Below are 12,044 nucleotides of genomic sequence, written 5' to 3'. Positions count from 1 at the left end.
GTTTTGCCACTTTTCCTCAAAAACCCTGTTGTCTTATTTCTGACCCGAGTGCACTGTGACTGTATCTCAATATCTAGAAACTTGCAAGTTCCTCAAAAATGAGGTTTGTCACCCACACACCTCTTGGTCAACTTGGTACATGTGGCCTCACCTTTGCTCTCCTTAACTCTGTTTAGTAAACCTACCTCAGGTTGTGTGACTGACTCATTTGACGGTCGGCCAGTGTTCCAGTATTTATGCCATGTGGCATCTGTCTCAGGTGATGCAGGCAGAGCTCGCCGAGCTCTGAGTTTATACTTACAGATGTAAAACGCTGATCTCTGGTGGTTTCAGCATTATGTTGTGACCCTGCCTGCAGCAGCGCCTGCTGATTCAGCTCCTTCCTAAGACGTGATATCGAGGGGGAAAGTAACTGAAGACCCCGGTCGCTCTGGAAGCCATGCACCTTTCCTGCCTGGCGACTCTCGTGTTTTATCTCCAAACTGCATGATACAGTTATTAGGAAGCTTATGTCGCTTAAACTTAAACTGTTAACGTCATGCATTCATTATAATCTTTATTTGTTTCATTAGTGTTAACATTTAGGATGCATTGTGTCCACTTAGTTTAAGGGACTGTTCTGTTTGTTGAATGCATCAATGGCAGGAGATAAGTATCTACAAATAAAGTAGTTATCCTGTGCTCAGTTGTTGCAGGAGTAGGAGAAAAGGGAGTCATGTGACTGGTGCATCCTGTGATGAAGGTCACCCCCAAATAGCCCCGCTGAAATGCTTTTGTGCTAAATGTCAGAAATATCTGTTTTATTTAAATTCAAATATTGTTGATGCAGTCGTTTTTTAAAGGCAGGAAGGAAAGTGTGTTTCTTTTGTGGTGGAACTGCAGTGAACTTTTTGCTTCAAGCTCACAGTATTATCGTTGTTGCTGGGTGTCAATGTGGTTGTAAATATTAATACACGTCCGTCTTTTTGTCTGCTCCAGCAGCAGCAGCAGCAGCAGCAGCAGGTTCTGTGTGTTCGTCACTGAGAGCAAACCGGCCTCATGGCAGAATGACAGTCTTACTTCATTATGTGTGCACTAAACACCATGGGACTCCACACTGTGAAATACCGACACACCCCACCCACCCCTGTACCAAGCCAGGCTGGATTATTCTCATGAAACATCAAGTCATTTCTCTTGGACATTGTAACAACAACAAAAGTTTGTGGCCTGTCACTCATGTAGGATTTTTAGTCCTCAACCAACCAAAAATCAAATGAGCAGCAGGGAAAAGTGTCGTAGAAAGAGCTCAGTTGTCCATTGTCTCTCCGTATCATGGGAAGTGGATTGTTGGACATTTGTTCGCCTAACACTGAAAAAGGGCGTGTTGCCCGAAACATCTGTGCCGGATAAAATGACAGAGCTGCAGTGCAGTGTTTGAGATTTTATAATTCAGAAATGCCCAGAAGCATCCAGAAATGTGTCAAGTTTTATACTTTAAAGGGTCTTAAACTTATTTTAAACACAAACCTTAAAGCTGCATGGTTGGATAATTGGATTTATGGACATTAGAGTGTAGTAGATCTCCAAAACCAGCTTAAGAGACGCACATGTTTGATGTGTTATGGCCTTTATTTGGTTGATAAGTTCACAAACAGATGCCTACTCACACATCCCTCAGATATAAAAATGTTATCCAATTAAGTCTTAAGTCTTCTGTTCAGTGTGGTCCATTGTGTACTTTTCTTTAAGCTCTAGTTTGGTCTCCACCAGCCACATTCACCCTGACCTTCGCCTGCTTGTCTGTTGTGGTCAGAGGTCTTTGGCAGCACACAAACCACTGTATGTGTATACAACTGTAAAACCAAAAATAAGCTAAAAGAGGCTGAAAGTCTCCAAGGAGCTACAGAGTTTATCACCAGGTCTCTCCGAAAGAAACTTTACATGTTTTCTATATATTTCCAGCTACTCAGTTTATGATATTTTATGAGTTTCTGCAGATTGTCACGCCTTGTCAAAATCACATCCAGCTAATTTCACCAGATAAAACAAACAAAAACATTTTGAAAAGTGCATATCAGGCCTGTTTGACACTGACCTGGACCATTGTGTGATCCACACTCCATGATCGGGAGAGTAGGAAAAGGACGGAAAGGTTGTTGTTGCTATGGAGCACACAAACAGACTCTCACTATGAATTTTCCTAGAAGAGTGTATTGGATTTGGTGAAATTACTCTATATACAGTAACCATGAAGTTATTCAAGTGTGTTCTCAAATAACTTAAACAACAAGTCGACTGGCAGATGTTGAGCCGCTTGGTCGCGAGTCTGTTCCGTGTTGACCTTTAACTTGACAAGTGTACAACTGCTTCTTAAGCTTTTTATTCATTTAACTACCCCTGTCGGCTCGGCTTTAATGGCAGCTCTGTAAATGCCATATGTAAAGGAGGAACGAGAAGCTGCCTACAGCCAGCGTTGGTCACTTGCTTGTAAATGATTTACTTAACACAATTTCTGTTATGGTCTCTTCTCTCTCTCTCTCTTTCTCGCTGTTCTTTGTGTCTGTCTCACTCGCTCCACTTCCCTGTGAACTCCTCCTCCTCCTCCTCCTCCTCCTCCTCCACCACCTCCTCCTCTTGCTGCCTTTGCTTGGCTCTGATGGATGGCGTTTGTGTTCACATGCTTGTTATTGGCCAGAGTTCCAGGGCTCAGGCGTTAGGTTGTGTTTATGAGAGGAGCCTGCACTGATTCCATGATAAAACCAGATGTTCCCTTACAAGGCTTCGAGCCTCCCTCATCCAGCTCTCATGTCCATATCAGGTATAACCTTCCTGTTGCTCTCAGGCCTCCCTGGCTTCAAACTATAGCTCACACTCGGGCTGCACAGTGGTCAAAAAAGGTTGCGTGTGAAGGACATACATCACATGTGTGCACTTTGATAGAGAGAAACAGTTAGAATATGCTGGGGATATTATAGACTAATTCATATCTGAATATGCGTCGTAATTATACATCAATTATGACGATGAGTATAATAACATCACATAATGTGGTCTGTTATTATTATTTATTATATTTATATATTGAAATTGAAGCTTATTCTCATATTTTACCAAGTGATTTAATCAGTTTAAACTAATACATTGATTATTCTAAATGCAAAACAATTAAAACAAACAATTAAAAATAGATTACTATGAATTTTACTCTAATTAACAAATCACTTGCGTTCACATGTAGCCTGTCACAAGTCCAAAATGACCCTCTCTGTCTCTTTTCAATAAAGGTTGAGTACAAAAATGTGACGCAGCAGCCCCCCCCCTACTCCGACCGAACGTACTAAATCTTTCCGAGGATTGGAACATAAAGTCACGTACACAGCAGAGCTACGCTGCGCTGTTGTTAAAGTTGAGCCAGCGTCAAAAAGTTTTGGACTGAGTACCTGCTGTTTTTTTGTGCCAGAGCCCAGACTGGTGTCACTGAAATGAATGAGGAGGCTGCAGGTTTTTTTGGCTCAGTGCTTTTTTTCCAAAAATCCACAATAGTGTTTTTTTTTTTTTTTTTTTTTTAAGAGTTTAGGAGAGGAACAAAACCAGGCAACCAGACAACTGCATGATCCCATGGGTCTGTGGGCACTCGAGCTCGCTGACTGAGTACTATCAGGTTTCGTCTCTTTGGCCCAACTGGCAGCGCTGAATGGTTAAGAAAGATAGTAAACGAACATTATATCTTAAAAAAGTGGATTAAAAAAGCAAAAAAAAAAAAATCATATTACACCTCCAAGTATAGAAGATGTTAGATTAATCTCCGGCTTTGTCACAGTTTCAGCAGAAAACATTCACACTTAATAGATCACCTTTGTCCCACCTGGCATGTACTGAAGTCTTGGATACTACCAACTTAAACCAGCCAACTTTTGTAAATATAATCCGATATCAGAGACGGAAACAGAGTGTGTAAGAAAAGAAAAAAACAAAACAGAGGCCGGTAGCAGGCAGGCAGACCTGGATACTTCTCATACTTACAGCTGCTTCCATTTTTCTGATGACATACGAAGCCCTCGTCTGGCTCTGATTTAATATTCTGTGCGTCACAAGGTCAATGGTCCTTTTAATAATTGCTGGTGTTAACACTGGGTAAACCTGGGATATCTATATGAACCTGCAGATCAGCAAATCAATGTCAGCAGAAAGGACTTTGAGAAGTACTATTCAAAGTATTTACTCTTGGGCGCTCTGCCACCGCTCTCCAAAGGTCACGCAGGCAGATATTCTCGCCAATCTCATGTGATAAGACAAACAGGCATCTTTCTTTAAACATAAAAGTCAACAATAGAGTAAACCCTATTAAATAAATATATTTGCCTTCTTTATTATTCTGGTAATTAAAATTTTGCTCCAGTACGGGCAAACGTTGTGTACGGCCTTGTTTTGTTTTTTTTGCCATTTATCACCATTGCTCTCTATCGCTTTCCATACATTTGCATTTCCACACACCTTTTTGCTTGGCTGCCACCCTGTCATTAGTCCACTGTGTATTTTTTTTTAAATGATGCGGTTACGTGCGCCCAGAAGTAGCTGTCACATCCTCTGCTCCATATGTAAACAAAACAGTGTACTAAAGAAAGAAAGAACGAGTGCTGGCTGTTGTGACTCTGATACTGACGCCTGTGTCACGCTCCTCGTTGGCCCGAGTCCTCCCCCGACCCCCCATCCCCCCCTCCCTCCCTCCCATCAGAACACTCTGACGTCTATAAATACCCATAAAGCTTCTCCTCCGTGCCGTTCTTGGGTGCCATCTAAAAACTAAAAATCTTTGTTGAGAGTCAAATGAAGGAGTTACGTGCTCGGTGGTGTTGTTTATAAAGCCCCACCCCCTCGGATTGAGATAAGAAATTGAAAACTTTAAAAGGCAGTAGTCGACTTTCTTGTATTTTACAATAGCAGACACTGCGAGGGGCTTCTTTTAGCAACGCACAGAAAATATGCATTATGATTTGTTGTATGTTAATGTCATGGGAAATGCACAGTGTTGGTAAAAAGTAGCTGTAATAGAAGCTGGTTATTAACTGGTCATCATGTCTGTCCAAACAAAACACAAGAGCTGTGTTTGTTAACTTGGTCATGCTTTGGATGGTTTGAATTTTGTAACCATGTTTGGGAAGACGTTTTATTATTGGTGTTTGTTTCTTTTTTTAATCCACGAGGCCGGTGCCAGACAGTACACAAGGAAACAGGACTTGTTGTTATAGGAGAGTACTCCAGAATGACACCGCGAGGTGTTGGCTTCTGCAGGGCCGACGCTGAACAACACCAGTCCAGTGAAGTGGTAGATGAGTGTGAAAGAGAGGGATGACATTTTGCATGAGCTCCTTTCCCTAGTCAAAGAATTTTCCATGGTCCTGCCAGGTTGCCCCTGACGACACTGGTGACAGCAGGACCGTGAGTTCTCCCCGTTTGGGCCCGTCGACCTGCGGGCCGGCGGCGACGAGCCCAGGGACACTGACGTAGAGACACATTTGTACCGGTCCTGTAGTAGGAATCGTCCTGTCCGGTCACGCTGGGACGATGTGCTGCTGCGTCTCCTGCAGCACCTTTCACACGCAGCTGCTCGGTCGCCTCATGCCGGAGTCATCTGCAGCTGGACAGTGACAGATTGTGTTGTGCTTGAATCGTGACCTTGTCAATTAAAGGGCAATGTTTACCTCAGATATCAGGTCACCTGTGATCAGTTCATTTCATACCATCCATACTCCCAACTGCAGCGTGTGGATGTTTATATTTGTTTTTTTCAAGAATCTATCGTTTTTTCAGTGTTCATTAATGGGCTACGGACTAATTTTAAAATTGTTCTGTGGTCGCAAGTAACGTCCTTTTGACCATCATTTAAAGGGACAACGAGGAGTTTGTATTTGGTTATAAAAGAGTCTCATATTAATGTTTGTTAATGGGTCCATTTTCGATAAATATATTGTTTTGTTATTATTATAGCCCAGCATTTCCTACTTTCGCTTTCGTAGACGCTGCCCAGTGGGTCATTTGAATAACGCCGCCGAATCGCCGTTTATGGTCGGAACTACGACGGTATCTGATCGTCTTCGAACATCCGACTTTCATTATGGATCAATGAAAACATTCTTGGCAAATGTTTTCGCTTTCGTCCGTCTTGCGGCGGGCCAAGAATTCCACAGTGTGTGCAGAGGCTCATGGGAAATTTCAAAACTCCTTGTAGTCCCTTTAAATTTTAAAATTTGCTTTACAATTGAATTAAATCAAAATCCAGACTTACCACAGCTTCCGCATTGTTATTTTCCGGGTCCAAGATCACAACAGTAAGAGGGACTCTGAGGCGTTTGTTCTCTGACAATAAATTCTTGAACAAAAACGAATATAAACGTCCACACGCTGCAGTTGAGAGTATGGATGGTATGAAATGAACTGATCATAGATGACCTGATGACCTGATATCTGAGATAAACATTGATTATGACTGGAAATTCCCTTTAATCCACCACAAATGCAAGAAAATAGGGTGAAAATGAAAGACAGTTGAAGACAGTTTAAAGCAATCGATGAAGACAATCACAGAAAAGTTGTTGTTGAGTCAGTATTAGCATGTCAGCGCTGCTTTTTGACTGAACACATCAAACCCTGACATTTCTACCTTCTTCTTGTGGTTCCTGTCTTTGTCAGCTGTTGACTCATTAAAGCCGCCTGGCCACTTCAAAAATATCGTGACCGCTTACCGCACGTCATTTAAGGGTTTGAACCTTTTTGTTGCATTAACTTCCTCATCTTCAGAACGGGGTTAATTTAAGTTCACCGCTGGACGCCGTCTCTTTTCTTTTATAACCATTTTGTATTAATCATTATCTGCGATACAACCTCCGAGGAAACGATAGTCAGATTAACTGAATCATGAAGACCACGTACTAGGAGCCATGTCAAAGCCACTCCGTATTTATCATTGTTAACAAATAAAACTTTACAGCGAATTGGTGATGAGGGATCATTTTATTGCCAGCAATAAGCCCTGGACTGTACGACGCTGGAAGGAAGAGTTTATCGTAACCATTTGTGCAGCCTTTGATGATTTCTGATAAAACTCGTATTGACCGGACTGTAAAGATAAAAGAAAATGTTGCATTTCTAGTGATTTTTTATTCCATAGTATAGTATATTTTATCCCATGAGTGAGGTTTGCATGTGTTTGAGCAGAGGATACGTCTCTGCACTGAGTCAGTCTGGGTCAAAAGTTCAGAGACAATTCTTTTTTAATCCCTGCCTCTTCCTTCAGCTGCCGTCCTACACTCAGCGAACCTGTCTGAGCTTTGGCACTGTGCTACAGGTCGGCCATATCCAGGCAGTCTCAGCAATGACTGACCACTAACACACACACACACACACACACACACACACACACACACACACACACACACACACACACACACACACACACACACACACACACACACACACACACACACACACACACAGAGAGAGAGATAGAGAGACACAGATTGCAGACCTCTCATCTGGTTAACTCTCTTTCCTGAACAGCAGCTTCTAAGAATCGAGGCAGCCTGTGCTTTCTTTTCCTCTCTCCATATCGTCTTTTCTTCCCGTGCGTGTCTCGACTGCCAGAGCCCATTCATTATCAGCGTGTGCATGATGTGCAGTGGGGCTGCTGACGCTGAGTGTGTCGCTGCACACTGACGTCAGCACAGTGCCCTGCTGCTCTCCATACAAATGCCCTGCCCGCCTGCTCGGCTGCCATTGATACCTTTTCTCTGCTCCCCCCTCCTCTCCCCACACACACACACACACACACACACACACACACACTCTTATTAGCGTCTTTTTATCAGTTCTAGCACCTCTCACACCACAGTGTTACAGCCGAGCTAATATGACACGCAGGTGTGACTAACTGGCCGTCTAATAGATTGCACAGGTTTATTGACTCCTGTAAGGAAATATTTACGACTGGTCTCATGCTAAATAATTGTACGTATGTGAAGAGTTATTTCGATGTTTACTATTTCTCGCCTGTGCATTTAAAACACGCATTAGTGTTTTCCCGTCCCTGTTATTGTCTTGTCTTTGTTTGCCGGGTGTGTACATTCACACAGGTGCGTATATAGTGCACAGTTATTTCCCTTATGGAAATACCTGCACCATAAATAAGCCACGTACGCATGCACATGTGGGTGTGCACGGTGTTGCACAGAATGACAGATACATGGGAGATGGCCAGTCTAACAAGCCCTATCTGTGTCAGCCTAAAATTAAAAATAGAGAACTGTGTGAGGGACAGAGAGGCTGACTGGTGGCAGACATGTTTCCATTTTGTCAGTCCAAAATCCAAAGCTGCTGATACGGATGCACAATGTTAGTGATATCAAGAAGTAGACACTCTCACACAATCTTGACTTCTTTATCTATTCTTTTTTAAAATGCAAGTTTAGGGTTATAGCACGAGTCACGCACAGTATATTGTTTACTTTGCTCTGTCCTGAAGCTGGCAGAGGATTAATTATCTCCTTTACTTGAGCAAAAATAGAAATGCAAAAATACTTAGTAAGAGAAGGAGCAAGGTTTACCAACAAATCAAAAATGTCCTCTTTTTTCCTTTTGATCATATTCATTCTAATAATTATTATCAGATAAATAATTATTTGTTGCTTTATAAACTGTTTGATAGTTCAACTGAAAGAACGGCACGCATAATAATTCACTAACTGTAACTATTAAATCAAGTAAAAAAAATAATATATCCCATTACTGTGAATGAACCTGACTGACTGAGTGGTGATAGTTTCACCAGTGGTGAGCTGAATGTCACATAACTTAAGGTTGGAGTTCCCCGATTGACTGTTGCTCTTTTAAAATGAATTGCTGCAAACAGTCTGTGTTGTTGTGGTGTGTGAAACACCAGCAAGTGGAAATGTCATGTTTAGAAAATCTGGATTTTCTAATCCTCTTGGAGGTCACAATGTAGTTTTAATAAGCCACGTTTCAGTCACGATGTCATATTTGTTCCATTGTCAGACAGAAAAACCAGTAAAGCAACCTGACTGTATTAACATACAGTACTGTATGTGTGAGTTCAGAATAGAAGAACGAGGTAAAAAGAGCTGGAAGCTGGAAGCCAAATGCAAATATGATGCAACAATAGAAGTCGTTTACAGTGTTTCCACAATATTCTTCAGTGAGTCGTATACCAGGTATTGTTAAATTTGACTAAAGGTATGAAGTCGAATCAAATAAAGTGCATGATATAATCTGTTTTGCTATGTGTGTGTGTGTGTGTGTGTACAGGTGTCTTAAGTGTCAGCAGCTGAGTTGTGTGTCTCCATCTATGTGTCCGCCCTCATGCCATGTTTTCATAACATCACTGGAGAAAATGTCTCTCCTGTTCATTGAAAGATTGTAATCTCATCACATGCAGCAGCCAGGCCCTCACTGTAAATAAGTTGTTGCTTGGCACACCACACGCTCTTAATGGTGGCGGTTGCGGTGCTGGCGGTGCCCGGCGCCCCATGCAGCCAGCTTTTCCTGTTTCTGAGCTGTGTCGGAGTTCGTGGAAGAGTCCGTCAAGTTTCTGCTGCGTGCAGACAACTCGGAGGTAAAGAGAGGCGTAGACTGCACTGCACTGTAATGGTGACGCGTCGACAGATTGTACACATACTACGCTATATTGTATGACACACTGCAAGACATTTGAGTGCATGTGCTGTGAACTGCCACCAAGACACAATCCTTTGAGCTAAATGAAGGCCAAAGTCACGTTGTATCTAGTTGTGTCTCCTTTTTTTTTCCTTTTTCTTTTTTTAAATCTGTCTGCTCCGTCCTTTACTCCCCGTCCCCTCCTTAATGGCATCCTCTCCTTCAGCTTTTACCCGTCTCCATCTCTGTTTCAGCCCCTCCGCGTCTCTCTCTCTCTCTCTCTCTCCGTAAACAAGCAGAAGGCCAACAACTCTGTCCTCCAGCCGTCTGCCGCCATCCTGTTGCCATGGTGTATGGAGCATTGTTTGCTGGCCTCTATGTCGGGTTGCCATGGCAGAGCTTATTTGCCATATTAAATGTTTGGCAGCATTGTACAGATGCTGATGACAAACACCCAACATCCCACGTTGATCAATGAAACAGTTACTGATTAGAGGAGATGGGACGGAGCCACTGATCTGTTTAACAGGCGCAGTTATAGATTTCGTGTACAGTACGTTTTACATGCAGTAATGAGACACATCAAACAGCAACTGCAGAAAACACAGTGTTCAGGTTTAACATCTGAATATGGGACTTGTGTTTTCTCTTTTTCTTATTCGATTTAAAACCTGTTCTTGCAGCTTGTGAAAACAGATATATGTTGTTTTTGTGTTTTACACATTTAACGCATTTCAAACTTAATCAAATTTATGTAAGATGTATTTATTTTCTTCACAATAAATTATATTATAGCCTCTTATCTGAGTGGGTGATGCTCTATAATGATGTTGATACACTTTTCACATTTTACATGTGACATGTTCGGCTTTAATTGTTCCTGACAAGACAACACAACGACTGGCTGAGTTGATTCAAAGAGCCGTGGTGGTGTTGTTGTTGGTGTTGGTGCTTGTTTATATGTTCGGCTCAGGTTGTTGGTGTTTTTGTGGAGCTCCCTCTCCCTCTCAAATATAAGGCTCCTGTGTCTCTCCCCCTTGTGGCGAGGGATGTGACTGCACGGTGGCCTTGATTTGTTTACTGTCTGGGTTTAACGCTGCTGCACTGCTGCCCATTAAAACACATACGACAGCAGAGCTAAAATATCATATGTGTCCTTTTGTCACCTCTGAATTGACACCTTGGACTCTGATTGTTGTGGCTGCAAAAGAGGAAATGCACATTTAAAAAAAACAAACCTCATATCACTATATTGTATAACAAACCTAGATAATTGCTCTCTTAACTAATTTGTGTCTATAAAATTTATATCCATGACTAACAAGGAAGCTTATCATGTCCAGTAATTTTGTGTTGCACAACTTTGCAACAACTTTGACTGTACAGCGCTGTAGTGTGTGTGTGTGTGTGTGAGAGCTGTCTGGTTACCAACAGATAATGTGGAAATGCTGCCAATTGACGTAGTTGCAGCCAGATAAGATCTCATAGCTCCATTGTAGACGCGCCGTGGTGGTTTTAGTGGTTTGCTTTTCTTCTTGTGCTTTCAGTGAAAGGCCTTGGCCCGCTGTCGCTGAAAGCGGCGTGCATTAGCATACCTGTAGTAGAAAGTGCATCACGCGGCGCAGGAAATCCTTAATGTGAACTGTTACTACGCCGTGTGTTTAGATAACAGGCAGAACAGACGAGCGGGGAGCTGCTGCTGCTGCTGCTGCTGCTGCGTCGCTCTCGCTGTTGACCTGCCGGAGAAGACATGAGGCTAATGTGCTCAAAGTGGAGCACAGGTCATGTGAACACATTTCATATTGTCTTGTTATATGCACCTACACACATACAGTGATGGGGTTTGACTGACAGCTATTGTGTCTCTCTTTGTGTGTTTTCTTCTCTCCAGATGATCCTGTGGGACTGGGATCTGAAACACTGGTACAAACCACAGTATCAGGTCAGTGCTGCCTTCAGGTCCTCTCAAATATAGAGACCGTCTATAAATCACCTTTTGTACATTCAGTTCTTGCTCCTGATATTTGTTTTTTTTGGTCAGGCAAAATACACATTGTGTAAAAAAAAAAAAAATACAATGACCTTGGAATCGTTGTCATGCCACATTTTTTATCTCACTCAGACATTCTTTGTCTTGTTTGAACTATTTGTGTAATCTATCAAAGAATTTAGCTCCCACAGACCAAAAGTCATCATTCGTTCGTGTTAGACAGAGGCAAAGCCAGTCTGAACCTTTTCCCTCCTGAAACCTGAACTTTAAAAAAAACAAAACAAGGATTACACATTTTATTAGTGACAGACTGTTCTTGTAATTTATTGGTTCCTTATGCCGATAGATGCAGTGTTTTTTTTTCTTCCTCCCTAGATATTGTAGTTGTTACTGGTCCTGTTGCCTA

General features: G+C 42.2%; 1 protein-coding gene across 1 annotated transcript in view; it reads left to right on the top strand.

The window, feature by feature from the left end:
- The window catches only part of pde3b (phosphodiesterase 3B), a 41,621-nt gene that overhangs the window by 15,001 nt on the left and 14,576 nt on the right, over positions 1 to 12,044 (top strand). The window contains exon 2 of the mRNA XM_083999566.1: positions 11,540 to 11,590. Within this exon, the coding sequence (XP_083855692.1) occupies positions 11,540 to 11,590 (51 nt within the window). The remainder of the gene's footprint in view (positions 1 to 11,539; positions 11,591 to 12,044) is intronic.

This window comes from Trachurus trachurus (genome assembly GCF_905171665.1).
Source record: "Trachurus trachurus genome assembly, chromosome: 3".
NCBI lineage: Eukaryota > Metazoa > Chordata > Actinopteri > Carangiformes > Carangidae > Trachurus > Trachurus trachurus.
This window is presented reverse-complemented; position numbering and strand designations above follow the sequence as displayed.